This window comes from Melospiza georgiana, chromosome 1 (genome assembly GCF_028018845.1).
Source record: "Melospiza georgiana isolate bMelGeo1 chromosome 1, bMelGeo1.pri, whole genome shotgun sequence".
Lineage (NCBI taxonomy): Eukaryota > Metazoa > Chordata > Aves > Passeriformes > Passerellidae > Melospiza > Melospiza georgiana.
Window position 1 is genome coordinate 104,106,126 of NC_080430.1, and position 24,903 is coordinate 104,131,028.

The window sequence follows — 24,903 nt, forward strand, 5'->3', positions numbered from 1 at the left end:
TGTTTCATTTGTTTCAATTTTGTTTTTGATTTAGCCTTGAGACATGAATCATATTAAAATATAAATTTAAATATATTTACTTATTAAGACAAGACCATGCTACATGGCTTACTGTATTACAGTCTTTTGACATTTTAAAGAAATACATTTAAATGGTCCCACGCTGAATTTATTTTTTTTAAGGTATATTTAATGGAAAATATATCTTTTCATCTCAGGAACAGAAATAAATTTTGGAATACTGTATCTGTGGAAGAGCTAATTTTTTTCAGACCTTCACATTAATACAATGCTTTAAACACCAGTTTTAAAAAATTGCACTATACATAGTGTCAAATAAGGTAATATGAAATCTGAATTACCAACCACATGAGCAGTTCCCATATATTGCAAATTCTTAGGGAATTTCAGTGATGAGGTTTAAATTTTAGTTGCTTTAATTAATTTGAAGAATGGTTCTGCTTGGTTTCTTGAAGACCAAGCGTTCAAGACAGAAAACATTTAATATTTTTTCCATAAATTCTATAAATGAATGTTTGAAGCTTTTTCAAAATATGAACTGAAAAAATATGTATTTAAAAAGTTTGTAGAGCAACTAGAAGGAACACGATAAACTTTATATTGCATTTAAATTAAAAACATTACTGAAATGTGTTCCTTTCAAGAGTATGCTACCGCTATATGTACTTAAAAACTGGTACTAAAATTTATCTAATGCAAGTAACACCCCAACTTCTGTAACTATGTAAAAATGTCTCACAGGTTCCTGTGGCTTTTAAATCTGAGGTTTAATAAAACAGATAATTGCTGGACAGCTGGTTTTTGCTGCTGGCCAACACGATTACACAAGATTAAACGCATCTCATCTTGCAACTAAGCAAGAGTCCTAGTATTTTGCTAATCTATTATGTACTCCTTGTACCTGGAAAGCAAGAAGAAGTGAATAGCCTCAGAAAGGGATTTTCTAAATTCACAGAAGAACCTTTCTCATTCATCACCTGCTGACAACAGGGAATGAAGCAAGGCTTTGGGTAAATAAAGAAGCATATAATGGTATTAATAAGAACTGTAGCAAAACAAAAAAATTGTTAGTTATTGAAAGTTATGCTTCATTCTGCCCTCATTTTTTAGTGCTCTCCCCTTTGAAATTTTCTTCAGAAATGGTAACTTATGATGTTTTTGCATGATCAATTATTCATAAAATGTAGTAATATGTACACAGCAACAAATGGAAATGCTTGCACATGTCTAACCAATGCTGTAATTTCAGCAGTACAAAAGAGAAAGAAACTACTAAATAAATTCTAAAAATAGTTATTTAGGCATGAGAATTTTTCATTGACATGGCAGTGATATTTACACTCACTACTTCTCAATTAAATTCTTTACATAATGTTATTCAAAGGACTCTAATGCACAGTATGAGACATAAGAAACTCTTAAAAAGCTAAGTATTTCATTACATTATTGACCATGTTGTTTTCATCTTGGAGAAACTTTTACAAAGGAAATTTCAGTATTAGCATTCACTACTCAGGCATGGAACAACATGGCAGATAGTGTCTCTGATGACAAAGAAGTTACTTACAGGTAGTAAGTGTAGGAGTGATAGCTTCTTCTGCCATGATGGTGGAAGGATTAGGCAGTGGTGGAAAAGATGAAATGGAAGGAAAGAAAAGTCAAATATTAATGTATGAAAAATCAAGATGAAACTGAGACCTGAACTGGTGACACAAATGAAAGGTAGCAAGAATGTACATCTGGGCATACATGCAATGTTTCTGGAACAGACAGGTGACATATCCAATCTCCATAACACTTTGAGCAGTACAATATATAATGCATCTCCAACTGTTAAATCAAACCACCTTAAGGTACATCTACTAAGTAATGTTACATATTTAATGTCTGTTCATATCTGCATATACTACACACACAAATATTCCCAATTAAAGAGCTAAATCACTTCTGATTACACCTCAGCTGCATCAGGAATAAGGATATAGAAATTCTAGCATGGTGTTAGAAGCTTAGGAATAAAAAATTTCAGAACACACTTTAAGTAGCTCCTCTTCTGTCATAGCACTGTAGAATCTTAGACTATCCCTTTTTTTACTTAAGGCAGTCAGTTCTGCTTTTGAAAGGACTTATTTCCAGACTGGAGAAAATCCATTGCCACAGCTCTTTTAATATTTCAGCTTTTAAATAACCTTTTAAATTCAGAAGGAAAAGATACTTACTGTCATGCAAATAAAAAATCTATCCCTGTGGGCTAAAATTGTATTGGTGGTATTTCCCCAAGTGGCAGAGATAAAAATAAGAACTGATCCTGTATCCATGTTATTCCTGCCCACATGAATGCCACAAAGAGCAACTTGGGAGACCTAGTACCATCACCTTAACAAATATGGGCTCTGTCAGCCTTGCATAACCTCTTGGACAGCCAGATACTCCACCTAGACACGCTTTGTGTGAGCACAAAGTATAGAAGCCCTCCAGCTATGCTCTTCTGCTTTATATCCTTCCTTCTCTCCCTCAGTTATGAGCCCACTACATGCAGGACTGCAAGCCTCCAGAAAGGGCAAGTTTCAACCCAAATGAATTCCATATATTGACTGCAATTAAAAAAAGGCTGGAGACCTTAAAACATCTCTGAGCATAATGTCAACTAGCATTCACATGTTGGCAAGATAAAAGCCTGAAAGGAGCCATGTAGGCATTTGTAATTTTTACAGCACATGCATACAGCCCTTTGACTACAGAGGAAACATGTAAACAGGCCTTGCAAAGGACTATAACTAATGTTAACTTGCCTCTGGCTACATGCTTCAGGCATCCCTTTGAAAACTAGGCTTTCATCAAATTTTCTCTCTCATCTTCTTTGTGTGAAGATGCTGTTGGAAATATTTCCCAGTTTTTATTCCCATTTTTCTGATGCAAACAGTATTGTTCAAACACAAGACACTACACACTGCATATTTAATCATATGGCATCTGGAAAATGTATACCTGCTAAAGTTGAGTTTTAGAAGATAACTAAGAATAGAGTAAAGGGCAAGCTGCAAAATACTTGTAAGCCTCTCTGCATTCCATAGGGAGCATGGGATCAGGTCCCATCAAAGCACTTACCTGCACTATAAGCAATGGTTGTTTTCTAGTTCAGTCATAATTATATTTCCCCCTACCTTTCTTTTCAGAATTACTCATTCTCTCACTTTGATTTAGAGTCTCATGACACTGTCAACCCTGTTCCTTGCCATATGTTGCCACATGAGAGATTTAATGTAATTAGTACAAATGTTCTCATACTTCTAAAAGATGTATAATAATTTGAAAAACAACAATAAATACTATTAATCAGTGAAGCACTGCTGGCACTTATATGCAGAATTCTGCCAAATATGTTATAAAGATAAATTATTCCTTATGAAAAAAATGCTGAAAATCCAGGAACTTTATTGTGTGCAAATGTCCCATCAACCATTTGTGTAACATGAGAAAAATTGGAAGTCTCAAGCTCCAACTATTTTTATATTGCTACAGTTGTCAGATTTTCCATATAGAAGTCCTTGAAAAAGAGCACCAAGGTTTTGACTCTCAACAATACCATGCACTGAAACAGGTAAAAAGAATATGCTAAAATCCCGCAGAAAGTTTTATACTTGCAAGTTTTATACAAGCATTTCATGCGACATGCTAAAGCACCATCCATAACTGAATGGATTTAGCTTTTTTAAGAAATATGGACAAGCTCCATTTTTCCTCCTACATAATGAATACAAACTAAAGTTTCTGTCTATGTATGAAAAGCCTTTTTCTGTTAAAAAAGATTGATGCAAAGATTTTGGCCAACTTAGGCCAAATTTTCTTATGAGCATAGCTCATCAGTCACTTCCTGGTAGTGAGGTTACTTTATGTCAATAAACTGTTTCTGCATATAGTGACAATATTATCCACTTTTAACTCCTTTAGGACTGAATACATAAATTAATTTCATGAACGCCACTTAAAGAATAAGGCCCCACTATAAAATTTACCAAAACCAGCACAGGAGGCTGGCTACAGAAGGCCCCACTATAAAATTTACCAAAACCAGCACAGGAGGCTGGCTACAGAAGGATTGACCCAACAGAATGGAAACTTTTGGAACTGTGTCATTACCTCAGTGTTTTCTTCCATCATCTCTCATTTATAGTGGGCCTTCAGGGAAAAACATGGTTCAGGGAGAGGAGGCTGGAATTTTCCTTCAGCTTTATTATCTTCAGTTTCTATCCTAAGTGTTTGAAATTGTTGGCAAAGGTGTATGTATAACTGAACAGCCTGATTTGCTATCAGGGAATGGGAACAATGCATTCCCAGCCCAGCTCCACTGAGCGCAAAACCCTTCCTTATCCACTGCCAAGAACCAAGGTCTCTGACTCAAACAGATTCTACAATTACATACATTAGAAACTCATGGAAGGCTCAGGCACAGAGATAGCTGAAAACAGAAACTAAACCCAGGCAAAACAAAACAGCCTTTTATGATCAGAAAATCTCCATTCTACAACTGAATCAGAAGCCAAAGGAATAAAATTTTAATAACTGCTTCCTTACTGCACTCCCACTGCAGCAACATGCAGCAACATGGCAGCCCCAATGAAAACAGCTGCCCCAAAGACATATAAAGGGCTTTTAAGCAAATGTTGGACCACTAACTTACCAGCTTAGGCAAATTTTAAAATTTAACCTGTATAAAGGAAAAAAAAACAGGAAAGGAGAAAATAAAGCAGTAACTGTCTTATTTATGCAAGTCCTGATTTAATTGCTATTGCTTTTTCAAATGTTGTAGCAACAGTACTCTCATTTTCACTGCTGCACTTTAAGTTGACCAAAAGATGAAGTTATTTGGTGAATTTAATTACTTGGTATTCTTTATTTTTAATTGTTTTATAAAATCTTATGCAAGTACCTCAAAGACTGGGTCTTGCCCAGGATTTACCATTCAGGATCAGATTCAAAATCCACTTTATTGTGGATCAGTTTTGGGGAAACACATGTATTTTCATCTAACTTTGTGTTAATTCTTATGTGAGAGATAAAAAGCATATCTGAGGAGAGAAAAGCCTATTCTAACTTCACAGAGAGGAATCATCTCATTGATTTGGCCATACTGGTGTTAGGAACAGCTTGCAGGCTCCTAGACTACATTACACAACACCTTTATGCAGGAATGCTAATGGATAAAGAAAAGACAGAAAAGAATGGATAAAGAACTATGAATAACCAAGTGGAGAGATAAAAAGGAAAGCACTAACAGTCCTCTCCTGCACCATGTGCCAGGTTTACAAATTTGTTTTACTTCAGTCAAAAGCTGAGTGTCCCTACAGAAAATGCTTCAGCACCCATGACATTTCTACCTTCACTAGTGACTCCAAACCATGCACTGAATTGCTAGGCCGCCTAATCTCTCTGGTTCATTGTACAACTGCTTCAGAAGACAATTACATAGTGAAATTAATAATGCTGCTTAATGACTATTAATATTTGCAGAACTTCTTTACACACTGCCTTGATAATCGGCATATCCAAAGCACGTCTGTGCCGCACTGAAAATCTCCTTGAATGTTGGTCTTCTCTACTTGGCTACTGAATTAGAAGTTCAAGAGACTGATCTGTGAAAATCTGTGGTGCCTGGCACCAACCAAGCAAAGAACAGTTGCTGAGTGAAATGAGGTGGCTACTTAAGGAATGTGCTGGACAAAGTCATGGTTGTAACACAAGTGAAACTGCTTTCCAAATCTCTTGACAATGGAAATAAATAGTTTGATATTAAGTTATTTAAGTACCGTGAAGCCCCAGAGACAGAGTCGGTTTCATCTACCGGTACGAACCGAAGATCAAACACACAAGACTCTGTGGAAGAATGAACAACACATTTGCTTTGGGATATGCCTTGGGATAGCAGAATGTGAATGGGATTTTGCTGAAGCCAACTCCAAACAAGACAAGTTTCAAAGCACGTAGACTCAGCGCAGTGAAACCCACCACTGTAGCCCAGAGTGTCTGCATATAATAGTGCAGAGAACAAAGTGGCTCTCAGGGGAAAGGTGCCACTGAATTACAAGGTGCTATTTTATTTTTCACTCAGATCTTTACACCAGTAAAGCTCCTGATAAAGTAAATGAAATAAAATGATCAAGCGCAGAAGTCAAACGGCTCACTAGCTTGATAAGACTGTTTCCCAAAGTAGCACCTAAAATACCGCAGAACTGCAAAATCGCTCCAGTCACACTAAGCTTGTGGCATGATTTATACTTTTTCTCCAAATGCATAATGTATACACAGTAACTGAACCAAGGTGAAAGCATAGGGGCCCTCAGCAGCCTAGTGAATTAATGCACCAATAACAATCTATTGAATAATCGGTTCATCTTCTGCTTAAGTCATGAGTGTAATTGTATTCAAGATCTTTTATGCTACAGCAGATGCTTTAAGAGGCTTGGGACACAATATACCCACCTCCCAAAACTCTCATTAAAGCCTAGTCACATCCTGCTACACAAATGAACCATCCTTACTTTTTAATATTCGCTTCAACTCATTTCAGTTTGTTTTGTTCAAGGCTGCAGCATCATTCTGGGACATGTTTTAAGTTATTGGTATCATTCTTTCTGTACTACACAATGAAATTGTGTGTATTTGGCAACAGAGTTCCTGGACTTGTATTTTCAATACTTCCATCTCTGTCACAAGTAAATTCATTCCAAAAACCAAGGAAACTCACAAAATACACTTTTTCTTTAACAACAGAATTCCTATGAATAATAATTACTCAGCTGTGGTAGACAGAAGGAATCAAGTATCCTTTTGCATTAACGCAAACACTTAGGATCTGAGCCCTCCTGCCTCTGATAATTAGATTATCAAAGAGTTTTTCTCTAGAGAATTAAGCAGGAACAGGCATAGCATCCATTTAGCCAGAGACCCAGACACCTTATTCACTCTGAAACTATTTGGATCATTTTGCAATGCTCTCCCTTCAAGATGAAGAATAACTTGTCTCCCTTGGGTGAATACATTCTACCTTTGGCAGAAACACTTAAGGAAAGGCTCAGAACTGAACAGAGTGTATGATGAATGCTGGTCAGGAATTGTGTGAAGAAGGATTGGCCAGAAAATACAAGAAGCCTTCCTCCCTGCATGCCAAGTGCTCTGTCTGGCCCTAGGGAGGTGTTTGAGAGTTCAACTGTTAAAATTGGAGGTATGAATGATGCAAGAAATCGGAAGTGGGAAGAAAAAAGTACTGCTAAGTCAGAACAGACTTCAACTCTGCTACACTGTACTTTGTTAAATAGACTTGGTTATTGGGTCAATTCCATTGCCCCAGTCAGACTCACCCTGGGGCTTAAGTCTCAGTCTCTTCTTTACATACCCCTTGTCATGACCTGGCCCCCAGCCCTGGCCACAGCTTGCCTTTCTCTCCATAGAGCCCTTCTAACTCATGGCCCTGCCTCTGTCTTCAAGGAGAGTAAAAAGCTACTTCTGTTGCCTGCCCTGAGGCACTGTCAGACAGCTGCCTCCTTTGCTGTGCACCTCCACCGCTCAAATTCTGGAAGAAATTCAGGCAGCTCAGGGGTTTGGACATCTCAGACCTTCCAAACTAGTTAACATACAATTAAATCACACAGGGTTGGGATGAGCCAAATCAGGCTCTCAGAGGAAAAAAAAGGGGATAATTCAAGGGGAATAGCAAGGAGGCGAGGGGTTATGGGACACAGTGAGGAGACTGTGGCAGAGGTGAAAGGAGCATTTGTCACTCAGCCCCTTTACACAGCACTTGCACATTCCCAACCCCACCTCTAACAGCTGAAAATCTCACATTTCTCATTACAGAACCTAAAACCTTAATTCTATTTGCTAAATAATTTTTCCCAATCTAGACTAAGCTTCTAAGATCAGATGGAGTTTTTTTATATCTGTGCCACCTCCCTAGCTATATTGCTCCTGTTAGTATTTTATCTCGTACAGTGTTGAGAAAGACAAACAGTTTTAAACAGCCTTACACTTCTAATAATGTAACAGTTTTCAAATGATATTCAAGGCAAAACAATCTCAATGCGTGAGTGTGTTGAATCAGCATTTGGAAACATTCAGCACCATTGTAACATCTTCCATTGTTTCAGGAAATGAAGTTTAGGCAGAACAATACAGACATCATTCTTAGCAAAAATTACCTTAGTTCTAGCTGCTGTTTGACTAAGGATTTCTTTTATATGCAAAAATGAAAGTACATCTAGCTTCCAGCTGATCTGTCAAATAGGGTGGAGACTCAGGACCAGACAGTCTCTGATTATTAGAGTATACCATGCAGTACCGAAGTAAGGAGTGCTAGAATCATTACCCTTGAGTTGTTATATATAAAACAAAGACACAAACATTAAATCTCTGTGGGTACAAAGGTGGCTGGATATTTTTACCAATATCAAACTGAGTACTGCTGTAGGAGATGCAATATGAACATGGACATAGAAAACATCCAATAATTGCTCACCTTTTCTTCATTACCAGCACGACTCCCAAAAATATAATGACAAACAGCAAGATGCCTGCAATGACTCCAGCAATTTTAACAGTATGGTCTGTCTGCTTCTCAGGCTCTGGGTCTGGTTTTCGAGTGGCAGCCCCTATGGAATTGACAAAAGAAAAATAGGAATGAGGAAAAGAATAAAGGTGTTATTCTTCTGATGTTTATACACTTAACCTACTAATGTCATTAATCTTATCCAGGGCCAACAGATATCAAAGCTTGGTCTTTTAAGAAAAATTCTGCTTTCATATGCATTGTTATAAAACTCTTTATATTGTTCCAAGACATTCTGTAGGACCACAATATAGGTGGGATACCACTGCCAGCCCTGACCCTTCACAGGAGCCTCTTCACAGATTCACAAATTTCTATATTTTTATTATCTGTGTTGGCTCCCTTTTCTTTCTTCCATTTAGAAACTTGCTAACAACACAATAACTATACTAAGCCTTTATCCAAATTTGATTTGCTGGAACATTTTCCTCAATTATTTTTCATAAATGAAGCTGTAATTCCGTAACATATTAGCTTAAACACCTGGAAAAGTGAGATAAGCTCATTTACCATGCATTTTACCCACAATTGTTTTTTTACACAATAGACTTTTTTTTTTTTTGCCTTTGGAAATCTAAATCTAGGTCACATCTGGTAGGAAAAAAGACTCCTTCTAAGCAATTTATTCACAAAGTGGGAAGCAGCTGATGATCACACCATTGGCACCTACATTTAATATCTGTTTAAATGAGATAACCAGTGCCTTACAGCAGCTACTGTCTTAGCTCCTCCAGCTTCTCCATTTAAAAAAAATAACATCGTTTGTACTGTTTACTGTATAATGTGATGGAACGTCAAATCCATGTCTGATGAAATATCCATTTCCCCTACCAAATGAGTTCAGGATGAAAAAATATTTAGGAAGCAACATTCAATTCACTAAGCTGATTTTATATTTTTATGGACTTGCATTTTTTTTTTAATCAAAACGTGTCAGCATTCATCATTTGAGGCACCATGCCATAAAATGGACACAGGGATTTATGGATTGCTTTCCTGGTATAGCTTTTTTGGGAAGGGAGAAGGAAGAGTGAAGCCCAAGTGAAGTGTAATCTTTTAAGACCACATTCTTGTACCACTAACTGGGTTTCAGAGAGGATTCTGACAGCATCAACTATATTTTACTTGTTTCTTCACTTTCTCCTTCTGGAAAGGAAGGAAATTAATGGCCAATTTACATGAAGAGCTATTTTCTAAAAAATGAAACCATTTCCAATGTTTCTTCTCAATTTTAACCATGATATTCCAAGATGAAGAGTATTTCTAAATGCCCACAGCTGCACTTTTGGCCTACATCTTCAAAATTCCTTGCCAAGAGGAATGCCAGAAAAACCTGCCAGAAAAGGTGATAACTATTAATCAAATAATATCTAGAGCTAACTGTAGGAACCAGGTTCTTTGGAAAATTCTGGCCAAGGTACTTCACATGAGTGCTAAATCAGAGAAGATGATGTGCTTGCTGTTCCTGTGCCCAGTCCCACAAGAATATTAATTTGATAGAAATACACACACACTTTTCTGAATTGGTAAAATCCTTACTTTGTATGAATAAAGGATGATTCATACTTTGTATGAATAAACAGTTCTATTTTTATTTTCCTCTATCCTATATATTTTTTTTTTTAATTCTGTATTGTTGTACTCTTCACAGAACTCAGTATTGCAGTAGATACTCAGAAGACATCTAGAGCATTTAATGAAAAAAGCAGCTGTTCAGCTGTACTTGGCCAACAGGAAGCAGTGAGTCAACTATGATGCAAATGGTAAGGCATATGAAGGACTCCAAAGCTCTCGTTTAAATCTAAAACCCAAGAAAGAAAGAAGCTAAAGTCAATAGCATGTAGTATCTTTTCAGATGTAGCTTCTAAGTCTAGTTCCTTCCAAAGCCTATCCTTCATTATCTTCTTCGGGTTACCCCAGAAGTTGGGGTAACCCGAAGAAGATTGGAATACTCATCATAAATGACTTACTAAAAACAGTTTCTGCCTTATGGTTTCATTCCTTATGCTAAGGCATCCAGCATTAGTTTTGGGAATATGAGTGCTAAACAGTGAAATTAAGTAAAGGCAAACATTGACAGTACTATCCAATGTGTCCTATCTCAGTGCCATGTCTCTCTTTAGCAGCTCATGGTTCTCAGTTTAGTGGAAGCAGCTACACTTACACTACACAGAGGAGATAAAATCGTATTCAAAGCACACACATTTTCTGCATATGATGGAGCACAACTTTTATGAAATGCCTTCCATCACACAAAGCATTGTCCTGACACCAGTATTGAACAAGCTGGTGAAACCACAAAATTGCAAAATCTCTACAGAAAGCCTACACAGGAAGCAGCACAGAGCCTAGCATCAGGACACTCAAACTCCCATATTGCATCATTTATTGATTATCTGATTGAGGAATCAGCTTAAATTGTCTGTGAAAAGAATTTTAATGCAGAGTTAAAAATAGGATACAGCTTCTCACAGTGATGGACGCAGCCTTACTCACAATAGAGGCTGCCTTAAACTTGGAAGCATGATGTTTAACGAGCCTTTTAAAAACCCCTATCATTAATTATTATAACAAAATATTGGAATTATCTCAATTCTCCTTCATTTCCATTCAGCAGATTATTTGCTGACAAAATGTTGCTCCACTATTGTTCTTAGTGGTTTCCAAAATCTATTTGGGTAAGTGAAAAGAACTTTCATCCTTCTTGAACATTCCTTGAGTCTTTTAGCATTGGAAATTTGGGATTACCTTTCTACATTTTATTTAATGCTGCTTATTAATCTAACATATCTCAGTTGCTCTACAACTGGATTTTAGGAAATTGCTGTCTTCTAATCCACTCTTTATACTCCTTAGCATTCTGCTTGGTTTTATTTCAATATCAGATGGACACTGGAAGTGTTTTACTGTGTAATGTTTACAGTGAACCATGCAGCCCTTTCTTCAGTGCGGTGCTCAGCTTTGAACCCTTTACAAGTCAAAAGCCATTCAAATTTACATTTTAGCATTTATCAAGAGTGAAATTTCAGTTGGCATTACCTCTTCATTCAGTTTGCTTTTATCCCACTATAATTCTTCATAGTCCCACGTGAATTCTGCTAACTTGTACCATCTAGCATTGTAATCAAGAGCTGCTGCCCTGACAATGACTCTTCCTGGCATTTAATAAACATACAATACAGGATTTAATATTAAATACTAAAGTGCATTAACTGTGAAAAGCAGTGCCACTTTACTTCTCCTATGTTTCTGTCTGATAGGCAGAGGTTGATTGAATGATATTTGCTCTCACCTCATAGTTACTTCTTAACTGACTTTTGGCCCCATATTCACCCAGGCAATTGCACTGGCACCATGGAGAGAAGGGTGAGCTGTCCCTAAGGGGAGCAAGGCAATTCAGGGCAGTAGTTCTGAAATTCATTCTGCCGCCTCATAAACGGTAACGTCCATTTGTGCATTTGGTTTTGTTTGCATGTTTTCAAGAGAGATGTGAAAAAGCACCATTGCAAGCCTTAAAAAAAAAAGGTGCGTTGATTTCTCTTTTACTCTGCTGAACTGACAGATGCTAAAAATATTGAGTGAAATGTAATCTTTCATTACAGAAACAGTGCTACTAATACACTATTTTATCATGATGATCTAGTCTTGGTGGTTTATTTCTTTATTTTATTACCATTCTTCCAATCTTTTTGTCTGACACAGTAATTTTTAATGTCCTTGGTCACCCTGGAACCTTTAAGAATATATAGCTACGAGACTAATTCTGGGCCTCCAGTAAAAACATCTGTATTTAATGAAAACAGGTCATTAAGTTGATGCCAGCAACTGAGCTATGCCCACTGCATTTTCTTCACAACAGTGGACCTAATTACTTACTTGGATTTTTTTGTTTTGGTTTTAAGATTTTGATTCTACCCTTGCATACGAAAACTGACTTCAAGCCTTGCATAAAAAACCAAAAACCCTCACTTCTGTCCTCTGAGATTGTCTGGGCAATCTCAGAAAACAGAAGCTGAACACAGTGTGAAAACACCAGCTCCTGCTAGTGGAGCTGCAAGAATCAAGGCTAAAGTGACATATACACTGTGGTGCACCTCCAGAAAGACAATAGGTCACTAAAGAGCAGTGAGTGGAGGATAGCTCAAGGGAGCTGCTTAGAAATTGAAAGGACAAGGAGATGTTTCCTGCCAGTTTAAAAAAGATTAAGGTGCTGACTTTGGAAAGTCTTTACTTGATGAAAACAAGCTAGAGTGCTTCCTGCCAGAAGTGAAAAACAGAGATACATTTAAAAATAAACCCTTAGGTGTTGCAAAACCTAGCAAAGTATTTCCCCAGGCTTCCTCTGCTGAATACAGTAGAAGACAATCACACTGCTTGGTTCCATACCCTTAGATATTTACTTTTCTACTTAATGTCAGCAACTACAATTTCCCTTTTACTGACTGATTTCCCATTCTTTGTGGCTCTCCCAACAGTAGCATTTAAAATGTGAAATATGTTTCTTTTCCTTTGCTTAGAAAGAATGACATTCAGCCGGACTGACTTATCCTCATGGATACCATTTTGTTCTATACTTTGCAAGCCTCAGTGATAATACTGTCATGAAACATTCAAAGACAGTATTTCACTTAGTTTTTACTCTCAGACCTATTCCATTAACTTTTTCTTAATATTGGAATCTCCTCTGAAGTTTAGTCATTACTTTGCCAGTTCATGGCATCTTTTACTCCCTCTTCAGAATGAGAACTGAATTACATTCTAGTTGCTGCATTAGTGTCTGCCAGAGTTTGAATTCTTAAATGACTTTGTGCAGCTAAATTTCTATCTCCACACAACAAGTTAAAACAATGAGTAAAAAAAATTCTGACTCTCTCTTTGAAGTATTTCGAGTTCTGCCACTTCCTTTGGTGGAAAATTTGCCTTTCCCTTCTCACTCAGAAGGCACAAGTATCGTGTTATCATCAACCTCAAAACTTCATAAAGAATAATCTCTTGCAGGTAGCTTATGGATAGAAAAGGTTGTAGCAGAACTACTTTTCACCATAATGAAAGCTAAGGTGAATGAATTCCGTGAGAAAAATAATAATTCCTTTAATTCTGAGGCAAGCACTATCTTATTTTTCAAGAAAAATGAAAATATTTTCCAGTAAAAGAAATGGACCTCTACCAAACTGAATAAACTCTCTTTCTCCTTCTCTTTGTAAATGAACAAAGTTTGGACTTGCTTTTCAGTATTTCTTTTCACCGAAAAATGTACTTAGGAATGACTGACCATTTTACAGAACAGAATAACCAATAAAATAATCCTGGCTCAAAAGTCTAGGCACTGCTGGTTATACTTAAAAATGGAGAGGTAAGATTTAAGCTGTTACTAGTAAAAACTAGCTAAAGGTTGTTTTGTCTAAAGCAGTCTTTAATAAATTCAGGTTTTTTATTTGAGTCAAAAAATAATCTCTTCTATTAATTAACTAGACCAGTTTAATTTAATTTCTCCCACTCAAGGCTGACCATAGTTCCTGCCTTTTGTGCTTCCTTTCTGCAGCTTTAACACTCTCAAAGTAAGAGGCTTGCAAGCCTTTCCAACTTCATTTCATCCACAGGTGCTCCAGTAACTGATGTAATGGCTAACCTTACAAGGCCTTAAGGTAGTAATACAGTTAGTTCAGATCATCCAATTTTCCAACCAAATTTGAAACCAACTTCAGTTAGTAACTACCCTGTGATTTTTTTATGCAGGCAGTGAGATTCAACTATCACATCTGAACACCTACTTTTGAGTTATTCTACAGAGTGAGTCAGGAAAATGAAACATTATACCGTTGTGTGACAGCTGCACTGTGATGAGGTGGCAGAAACCATGCAAAATGGTACAAGGCAGAAGAAAGGCAGAGAGGTATGATGCTTCCTTGGAACACCCATCACTAGGCTCCTACTGTCCCTGCCACAAAGTGAGAAGACTGAAAACTTGGCTTTAAAGACTCTCTCCACACTCTCCAAAGACAACATGAATTACAGAGGCTACTATCATCATTATTTCCTATTATTTGTATGATAGTAGGAGCTAGAAGCTGTAAATCAGACAGGGAGCCCCACTGTGCTAAGAACAGGGCGGGCACACAGCTAAGTAATCTTGGCCACTAAAAGCACACAACCTGGCTGAACTAGGCTGTAGGAGGCAGGTGTAGGAATCACAGGGGAAGGGGGAGGCAAAACCCCTTAAAAAGATGCATTTTCAATACCCAAATAGTTCTACCCTTCCTGCCTTCCCGCTCTTTTAACTAGCTGGTATCACTCGGCATTTCCAGTTAGTACCACAGCAGAAACAGATCTTCAGGAAAGATTTGAGGGAATTACAAATATTTTAATTGATGATGTTGGTTGGGGTGTTTCAAGGAAGGAAGCAACATGAAGGTCAATTAACATAAAGGTAGGAAAAGCAGAGTGTCTGAAAGTAAAGGGCTGAGACAAAAGGCAGTATGACAAAGTAAGAAAAAAAGCTGCTATGTCTGTCTTGGTATGAAAACAGGTGCTTCACAGAGGTAGGTCCTTATAAATGTCAAATGACCAACAGGAAACCCAACCCTTTATCACAAAGCACACTACAACAGGGCAGCAGTGCAAGATGTCCTGTTTCCTCCAGAAACACCATTTCTCCCTTCATCTCACCCATGACTGCAGAAATTGGTACCTTTATTTATAAATCTGTAGCAGCAGCATTACTGATGCTGTGAGGGACAGGCCGGTCTGACACACTTTCAAGTTCATCCCAGATGCCAGGGTTTGAGTCGGCCTTGGAGAAGACCCAAAACACATAGAGATCTGTAGATGAAATCAATTACCACCCTGGCTCTTCTGTTAATACTGTGAGTGACTGGCATCCAGTCCTCATCTGCTAGCCAGCATGTATTCTGCTAACAAAGTCTTTGTTTTATTACTCCTGGTAGAACTCCAGCTAGGAGAGTGAGTTCTCCCTTGCCATCCTCATTGTTAGTTTTCCAATCAGCACTCCTCGCTCCCTTCAAAACTGCAGGTTTTGTCCATATGGTAGAAGTTATGAGGTGTTGTTGGGCAGAGTACACTTTGTGCCAGAAGGTGGTTTTGATCAGCATTTTTTCAGTTTTCTCTCTAGCCCATGTCTTGAATATATTAGTTTTGGAAATGTGGCAAGAGTAAGGTCTGTTTACTTCTCTTTTTAAAATATTCTTCCTTTCTGTTCCTGGTTTCTCTTGGAAATGCTCCTCATGTATAAATTGCTTTTTCTACATGGCAGAGACAATGTTTTCCTTCTATTTTGCTAAACATAGGAGTAATTTAAGTGTTGAAATCAACATAGTCTAACTTTCTCTCCTATGATGTGCTCACCACTCTATCGTTTTGAAGTCTGGGAAGGAGGGCAAACAGCACTTACATTTTAGCAGGAGAGTATTTTCTTTGCAATTTATGATCATCATCACAATACATATTGCTGTGTACAGATCCTCTTTGCCCAGAAAAAGGTTTCTGTATTTCCTGAGGACCACTATGTTGATTTGGTATGTTTTTTATTTGGTGTTTTTTAAATACAGGAAAATACAGACTTGTTAGAAGGTCTGTGGTAAGAAGGGAGTATCAAAATAAGGCTCTGCTGTGTAACAATAGTTATGAATAATTAATTTTGTTTGTGATATTCTTTAGGAAAATGTAAATATAAGTGACAAAGAACTGCATGAAAAGACAGGCAAAGAGCTATTTCACTGATGAATACAACTCATTTAACTATCACATGAACTGTGTCTCTCACTGGTGGATGATTCATGTTGGTGTATGTGAGCAGAAAGACTATTTTGGTTAAACATCTGCATTTCTGGTTGTCAGGAATAACAACATTCTTTACAAAACATGCCTAAAACAAATGAAGTTCCCAGTTTGACTTTTGGTCTCATCACAATTTATTTTTAACAGAATTTTAATCCAGACAATTTAGTCTGGATTTTTTCTGGAGATTGTGGTTTAAAAAAAAACAAACTTAAACAAGCAAGTGTTGATAATCAGCTCATTTCTCCTTTGAAACAAAGCCACCATCCTTTCTACTAGCTCCTCTTTGCCTTTTTCTTTTAAGAAAAGAAACTTAAATAATTAAAATTCATAAAAATTTTCCTCTCTTGTGGGCACCCAAGGAGCTGGAAGCCCTCATTCATTTGAGAAAAAAGCATAAGCACTCACACTTTAACAGCACTGAGATCATTAAGGGATGTTTAAAGCACACTCAATAGCTGTACCATAACCAGAAATTATTAACAAGCCTCAAATATACAGACATAGTGTATCTCCTTCTAGGAAATAAATAATTTACTAAGGAAAAAAAAGTATAAAGTCTTTGGAACCTTAAGCTTTCAAATGACCCTAAAGAGTACTTTCACGCACTTTAGTCCATTTTATGAAGAAAAAAAGGATGGTTACATATTTATAAGTATTCACTATGTGTGGCCAAAGAAGCAGCCACAATGGAACACATCACAGACCTCTATGCCAACAAATGGAAAAGCCATGGCAGCATATCTAAAAACAGCTCCCACCACTGAAATAAAAGTTGAAATCCTCCTGACTTCTGTGGAAAGATAAAACTGGGCTTCTTTACCAACTCCTCTCTGACTACACAAACACAACAATGACCAACATGATGAGACACACATTTCTAATCAAGGTTGACTGAGGAGTAATGAGAATATACTTGCATCATATTAGCTGTATGCATGTAGGTATCATACTGAATAAGGATGAGGAGGTCTGAGAACAAAAGCACCAACAAGGGCTGAAATGGCAGGTTTTGAATGTAGGGCTTGTTCCCAGCTGATGCTCTGTGCAAGGGCATCACTTGCAGCCATTGCAAGTGCAGTTGCATCTCACAGCCCTGACTTCTGTGAACAAGAAGTCATAAAGGTACATAATGTACAACAAGGGTAGCCTTTAGAGCTGAAACATTTGCTTTTATGGTTCTCCACACAACCTCAAACCAAAAGTACTCATGGTAGAAGAAGAACTCTCTCAAATTAGCTCTAAGGAAATTAAAGCAGACAGTCTGAATTGATCCTGACCATACCTAACACATTTTCTAAGCAAGTCAGCGCCACTTTCAGGCCATCCCTACAGAAGTGGACAATTTACCGTCAGCCCCACCAAATGTTTGTGAGTTTCATCTATTGCTGAAGGAAACCTCTTGTTGACTCCCATGCTTTCAACACCAGATCTACTCCTCAAAGTGTACTGAGACATGACAAGCAATATCCAACATCACTGAGAATTTATTTCAGCTGTTTTCTAGAAACAGAAAGGTGTGGATTTGAATACTGAAGAGGACTCTGCCCTCTTCAAGGAAGATAAAATGTGGTTTTCTAGTTCTCAACTGGCTTCTACCAAGCAGGGAAGACGTGAAATTAGATCACAGTAATGTTTCTGGATCTGACCTACTCAGGGTAAAACTCATGTACAAAACTAGATGCTTTTGGCCTGGACAAATACAGCTGTTTTATTTTCCATCCCTGAATGCAAGGGATCACATCCAGCATGGGAACAAAGCAACCTGAAGCTATGGGTAAGAAGTAGCAAAGTAAGATATCATCTTCTGATCTCACTGTCAGCCAAGGACTTAAACAGAAGAACATAAATGAACAGTTCCAAATGGAAACTCAGTGAAGGCTTGGTTACTTTGCCATTAGGAGAGGGGCAGAAGGTAATGCAGTATAGGTATCCCTGTGGGAGGTCTGAACACTCAGGGATGTTTTGACCTGTGCTGCCACTGGCTCACATATGAGGCTGACATTCCTGGTGACTTTCACCTCCAACCTCCCATCACACTGCAATCCTTATGAAGGATTCTTCAGAAATCCTTCAAAAACAATCACACTTGGAATTTACTTCTCATTTTTCACTACCCACACATTTTCCTGGAAGGAAACATAACATAGTTAAGAACATAGAATGAACATAATTCATTCTACTAACAAATAAATGGAATTATACATGTAATGATGCATGAAGAAATAGAAAATAGAAAAATATGTCTGTGATAAATTTATAAAAAGTAGGAAAAGGTCTCAAAACTTCTTTTAAAGCATTTCAGAGTCAACACTGTTTTGAGACAGGAAGGTCAGCTAGAGGAACTGGAAAGCAGAATCAGCACAACAAAGGAAATGTAATTCCACAGAATTCTACATCTGTCTTTGCGCCAATACAGTGTAGCAGTTCTTTTGTTCACATTTCAGAAATTTTTATAATATTGCCAATAAAAAAACCTATTCAGACTGAAATAATGTTGAATGCACCAATATTCTAGTACAGAGACAAGAATAGACTAGGCCTCCTCTGAATAGTTATCACTGATTTACATTTGGGTTTTCATTTATTTCCTGGAGGTTTTAGGGGTTAAAGGAAAATCTCCACTTGTCCTACTTGATTAAGAATGCCTTGAACAGTCATTTTTATAATTAGCTCTTTTCACTTTTAATTATTGACACATTGACTCATAACCAGAAGCAGTCTAATTCAATGACAGCATACTGAAAAGTGCAACTATTTTACTTCAAAAAGGTTTATAGAATACTTTGTTTGCTTTTGACCAATTAGAATTTATTACTTTTCTTCTATCTTTTATTTTGCGCTTCCAATGCGAACTCAAAAGTTTAAACAGGACCTGAGAGTACTTATTTCCCCTCTTCACAGCTAAAAACCATGCAAGACCCCAGCTTCTGTTCACTTTTATGGAAAACTGTGACTGAACTTTCATTTGCACAGGAATTTTCTATGTACACAAAAATCTTTTAGTGCTCAGCAGTGATAGAAAATCAGATTAAGGGAAGGAAATGAAAATTCAAAATTTTTGAAAAAGGAAAACTTGAAAATGCACAGGTACACCTGAGTGTCTTTCTCAGAGCTCTAAAATCACTGGTTCTTGCAGTCAAACTCCCATTACTGCAGAAAAGGACATTTTCAATGTATTGTCTGAAAAAAGAGTTAAAAACTTGTCAATAACTGCAGTTATGGCTTGCACAGTGCTGAACTGTTACTACAAGCAGACAAATGTGGCTTAGATATTTATTCAGATTGGAGCTATTTCACTGAAACTAGACTGAATGAATTGCTCAAATATTATTTTGCCCAAGACAGTATGTTCTGTAACTTTAGCTTAAAGTTGACAGTATTACTCTCCTCTTTGCTGCACTACTCTGTTTAACTGTAACACATCTGAATGCTCACCTGTACATTAAAACAGAGGCAATTCACATAATATTGCCTTAAACATTTGTCAAACTCTCCAGTGGTACAAACACCAGATTTGCAGACTCCAAGAACTACAGATTATTTTTCCCACATTTTATTTCAAGTTAAAATTCAAACTGCTTAGCATTTTATGAATACAGTCAAAAACTACAGATGGGAAACACTGAAGTTCACAGAGGTTTTTTTAGTTACTACTTATATCTCTGAATTTCCTCGTCTTCCCTTGTCTCTCCTTAATTTTTCATTGTGATACATACAAAACTCTGTTTCAAATGTAAAAATCAGAGGCATATTTTTTTAATACAGAAATGAAGCAACACACACTATATGACAGTTAGGCATTAAAAATTACCTACTGTTATTTTGCATTGTTTTCTGTTCTCTGTACATTGCTGATGCTGAAACAGTTTGAAGTAGGTGTGATACTGACCAGAACCAGTACTAAACAGATGACAGAGATTCCTTCAGTTTGTTAAGAATTTATCCTGGTCATTTCATTCATACAATTACTTTCATGACTGGATTTTATGCTTCCATTCTCTGTAATGTGATTAAGAAAAGTTCCCTCTCCTCCCAGCCCAACCTTAAACAGCCTCACAGATATCCTGACATGAAGATTACACATTACTAAGAGAACGGATTATTTTTCAAGCTAGGATGAACCAAACAGACCCATCTTTAGTGGCTTACATTAAATTTGGATGACTCTCGTCATGAAGGATATATCTGACACTTGAAATCATATTTTTCTCTCAGGTATGAACTGGAATACTCAAACTTCCAGACTGGTTTTGTGCTTGGGGGATGTAACACAGCATTGTAACTGCAATGACTGACTCTTACTTCTGTGACAACCAACTTTTTAACTGCCCTGAATAAAAGACAACCTGTTTCTACAGTGGTAAACATACCTAATGAGGCTACTTGTCCTTCCTAAAGGTAGGGAAAGGTTGATACTTTCTTCTAGTTCATGGGATCTTCTCCAGCTGCTCCTGTCCCAGGTCTGTAACACAGTGGCTCTGGTGATGCAGCACCAGGACAGCTGAAGAACCCATACCCCCTTGGCCAACCAGAAGCATCAATGGCCAGAGAAAAACTGCTGCTATGACTCTACATTTTATCCTCCCTATTCTTCTACTTATGAATGGGAGTTGCAAAGGTCTCATTTCCAGAGAACATTAAAGGAACTGTTATTTTGAAACAAGAAGTGGAGTATTTAACATAAATATAATCACACTGATAACTGGCTTCTAATCAAGTTGGGCTCTTTATTGTGTAGATAGCAATGGGTTGTATTTGTATTATGGGTTATTTCACCATTTGGGAAATGTTATTAGCATTATTTTTAGGCCTTCTTTGTCTTATTGTTTAACTTCCGCTCTTCTTCAGTTGCTCTGTGGAAAATGTACTTATGCTTAAAAGCACAGATGCTTTGGCTGCACTGTCTTACAGAAAACCTGACATTTGACTCTGTAACATACTAGGGGAAATAAAAGGAAGAAAAGGAAACAGCAACTCCCATGGCACTCCTGTATCCTCTTAACATTTTCTTGTAACTATGCTGTTTTATAGATGAAACTGTCACTGCAAAAATGACAAATATAACACATAAAAGAACAAAAATGGGCAATAAATCACAAGTGACACTTCAGCCCATTGAAATGCATTCAGCCAGTGCTGCAGGAAGTGGGAACATTTCCTTGTTTTGCATTCTGCCCAGCTGAGAAAAGGACCAGAATCCTTGAACAACTGATACAACAATCACTGGGGCCATCATATAAAAACAGGCTTAGAGTTTCACTTTGGAAAGTCAGATCCATTCTCATTCTGCTTTCCTTGTCACTTATCTTGCAACAGCACTGCAATATGGCTTTGACTTTACAGCACACAGGTGCTTATTCTCCCCTGGATAACTATCCACAACTCCAACTAATGCAAATGTTGCCCAGAGGTACCAAGACAAGAATAAACTTCTAAAATAGTGTATTGAACCTGCAGACAGACATGTCTGCACATGGGTTTGTTAGTAGAGACTCAACTAGGAAATAGTCTCAACTAGGAAATAGTGGGTTCTACATTGCCCAAAATAGCACTTCAAGTTTTAGCTGTCAGAGTACATCCAAATCAATTTTACATAGTCCAGGATGGAGAAAAAATGAATGTGAAAATCTGTCCAGTACATGTTGCTATACCTCAGATGCACTGTAAAGCAAAAATCGAGGTAAATAGCAAAACACTCTCAAATTTATGCTGTTAGTTTTTGTGTTAATAAACAAACCGTATTTTCAGAAATGCAGTACAAAACTGGAGTAAATCTCTTGACATAAAATATTCCATGAAGTTGTGATTTAATCAATCAAAGATTTCAGTTTATTTTTTTCACTTTTACAGTGGAATGGCTGAGAATAGAATGTGACCCAGAACACTGCAATAAATCTTGTTATGTACTGAATGCACATCCTAAGAAATGGGTATATTTTATTATAGCGCTAACTTCATAAGGGAGAAGAAACTTACTAGGATTATTTTATGACTGCTTTTAACTTGTTTATAAAATATGGAGATCATCTAGACCTTAAGGTGTGCAGGATAAAACTAATTTATGTTTTAAGCTTTTGCCCCATCTTTAAAAAAAAAAATTCTTCCCAATCATTAAGTATCAGTTACCTTACAAAACTTCTGACAGATCTTGCTGCATTTGATTTGTACCAAGAATTTAATGTATGAAGAATGTACAATACAGAGCTCTGTCTTGCAGCTGGATGTGTAATTACAATGGGTCGTAAAAAGGGCGTTCTATGGAAATCAGTCTTAATAATATCCAGCAAAGTAGTGGCTGCTCCACTAAATCACAAATGGAAATACTTTAATTCAAATACAAGTAGCTCAGACATATTTCAACAATTAAGTAAATGCCTGACAGAATGAACACCCTAATCATGATTCCAAGCATGCTATTTTATCAGAATGCAGAGAACAAAATATATGAGAGCCAAGTGAATACCAAATATGGCCAATTTAAACCTATTAGATGAAGTGTCTCTTACAAAATACTGAAACAAACTTCAAATTATTTCAGTATTTCTCAAAAAGATGGATTTTTTATGCAGCTCTGAAGTTAAGACCATACAATCACATTTTTATATTGTAAGTTTTCTGATAGCATTCTACATTATTTCAATTGAATGTTAAACCGTATTTGTTATGAAAACATGGAGACAGTATCATGAGTACTACTGTGCTTCATGTATACATAATCTTTTTTCCTCACACACAGGAGTAAGATATTAGATATGCTCTGTCTGTTGAAGGACAGGTTCAATTGAGTAGATTTAAAGTTAGTTACTTTTTGTAAGGTAACACAGAAAGCTAAACGCTATCCCCCAAATTTGAATTCCTTAGCTACTACATTATTGGATCACTGAAAATTATGTATTGAGTGAACACTGATTTCCCTGTTTTGGCTTCTAAGAGCCAAAACCACACAGTTGCTTTTACACTGTGTTATCTTATTCCATAACTCAAGGACAACTACACTTTATTAGTTAAGTGCAAGGAAAAGTTCTCTTTGCTACAGGCTTCAAAGGCAACCTGGAGTGGCTGTCAAGATATTTAGGGCAACTAGCCTGTAATCCTTTAAATGGTAGATCTGTTATTTTTATATGAAAAAGGAAGGAGAAAGGAAGGACAAAGAGAAATTAATAATGCATTGTTTATCAACTGCACCAGTAAGAGGCAAGACAATGATGACGAGGATGGAGGAAATGAGTGCAAGCAGAATTGGCTTGAAAGCTGAGCTGTATTGTCATGATATTTGCGAAGAGGAAGACCTTTCAAATTTGGTAACGATATTCAGGAGTGCAGCCAAGATTTTAAATTTTCATTATGCAAGAAGCATCAGCTTCCAATGTAAAGAAACCCGAAAATGCCATCCTTGACCTTCCCACTGCCGCTTATGTATCTCCTCAAATGCTAAAAGACGAAAGTAATTTCTTGATCTCAAATATAATTACTTTGGTTCTGAGCAAAGAAGTGAGAAAAAAGCACTGAACAGAAAATGCTAAGTGACATTTAACAGTTACAGCTGTAGGGCTTGTGGTAACTACAGTTAGAAACAGCCCTGTACTTTCTTATAAACAAATCCTATTACATGGAAACCATTTCCACAGTCTTGAAATTTATAGGACAAAAATGTGGGGACAATGTGTATGACTCTCAGGTCCATCATGTGTGGTCCAGTTTCTGTAAACCTCCTTTAAGAAACCCTTTGTGCTTCTCATGGGTACTGCAGATCCCACTGCTGCTGTACTGCCCTGGCTTGAAAAGCCTGTCCTAAGGACTGCTAGGCAGGATGTTTCCCTAGAAAAACAGGAATTCTTGCTGCTGTCATGGGACAACCATGTGGGCTGGGTGAGGTTTCTTTGCTTGCTACTGCAGCTGTGGCAAACGAGGAGGAAGATGTTTCTTTCCTTTTGAGCACAGAGTCTTTCAAACATGAGGTGGGGTTGGGAAGATGAGGGTATTTCAAAGGCTTTCCAATACATTTCACAAATAGCTAGAAATGCTGTTGGCAGGTATAATCTGATATGCTCCTTTTCACTACAAAATTAGATTCTGGTAGAACATTTTTATTTTCTTTTCAAGAAAAACGAAACAAATTTCACAGATCTGACAGACAACCACAGACTGCCAATGCCACCAGTGACAAAGCAATGAAATAAATCCTATGTCAGCCAGCTATCCATATCTCTTTATAGCCAGCTAGCCATATCTCTTTTCTCTCACTATTAAGTGCTATGGCCATCCTCTTGTGAAACAGGCATGTCTCCAGTGTTACCAGTAGCTACCCAGTTTTGCATTGAAACAAATAAAAAACCCAAAACAGGAGAAAATATTTCAATCTCCACATGGAAAAATATAGAAGCTTATTTGAATCCTGTGATAAAGAAATCAAAGCTTGAAGCTCAAGGATATGGAAGAGATCCTGTCTCTTCAATGATTTATTTGAATTGTCAAGTAAAAAT

General features: G+C 37.2%; 1 protein-coding gene across 1 annotated transcript in view; it reads right to left on the reverse strand.

The window, feature by feature from the left end:
• The window catches only part of PTPRM (protein tyrosine phosphatase receptor type M), a 441,589-nt gene that overhangs the window by 144,246 nt on the left and 272,440 nt on the right, over positions 1-24,903 (reverse strand). The window contains exon 15 of the mRNA XM_058023915.1: positions 8,534-8,666. Within this exon, the coding sequence (XP_057879898.1) occupies positions 8,534-8,666 (133 nt within the window). The remainder of the gene's footprint in view (positions 1-8,533; positions 8,667-24,903) is intronic.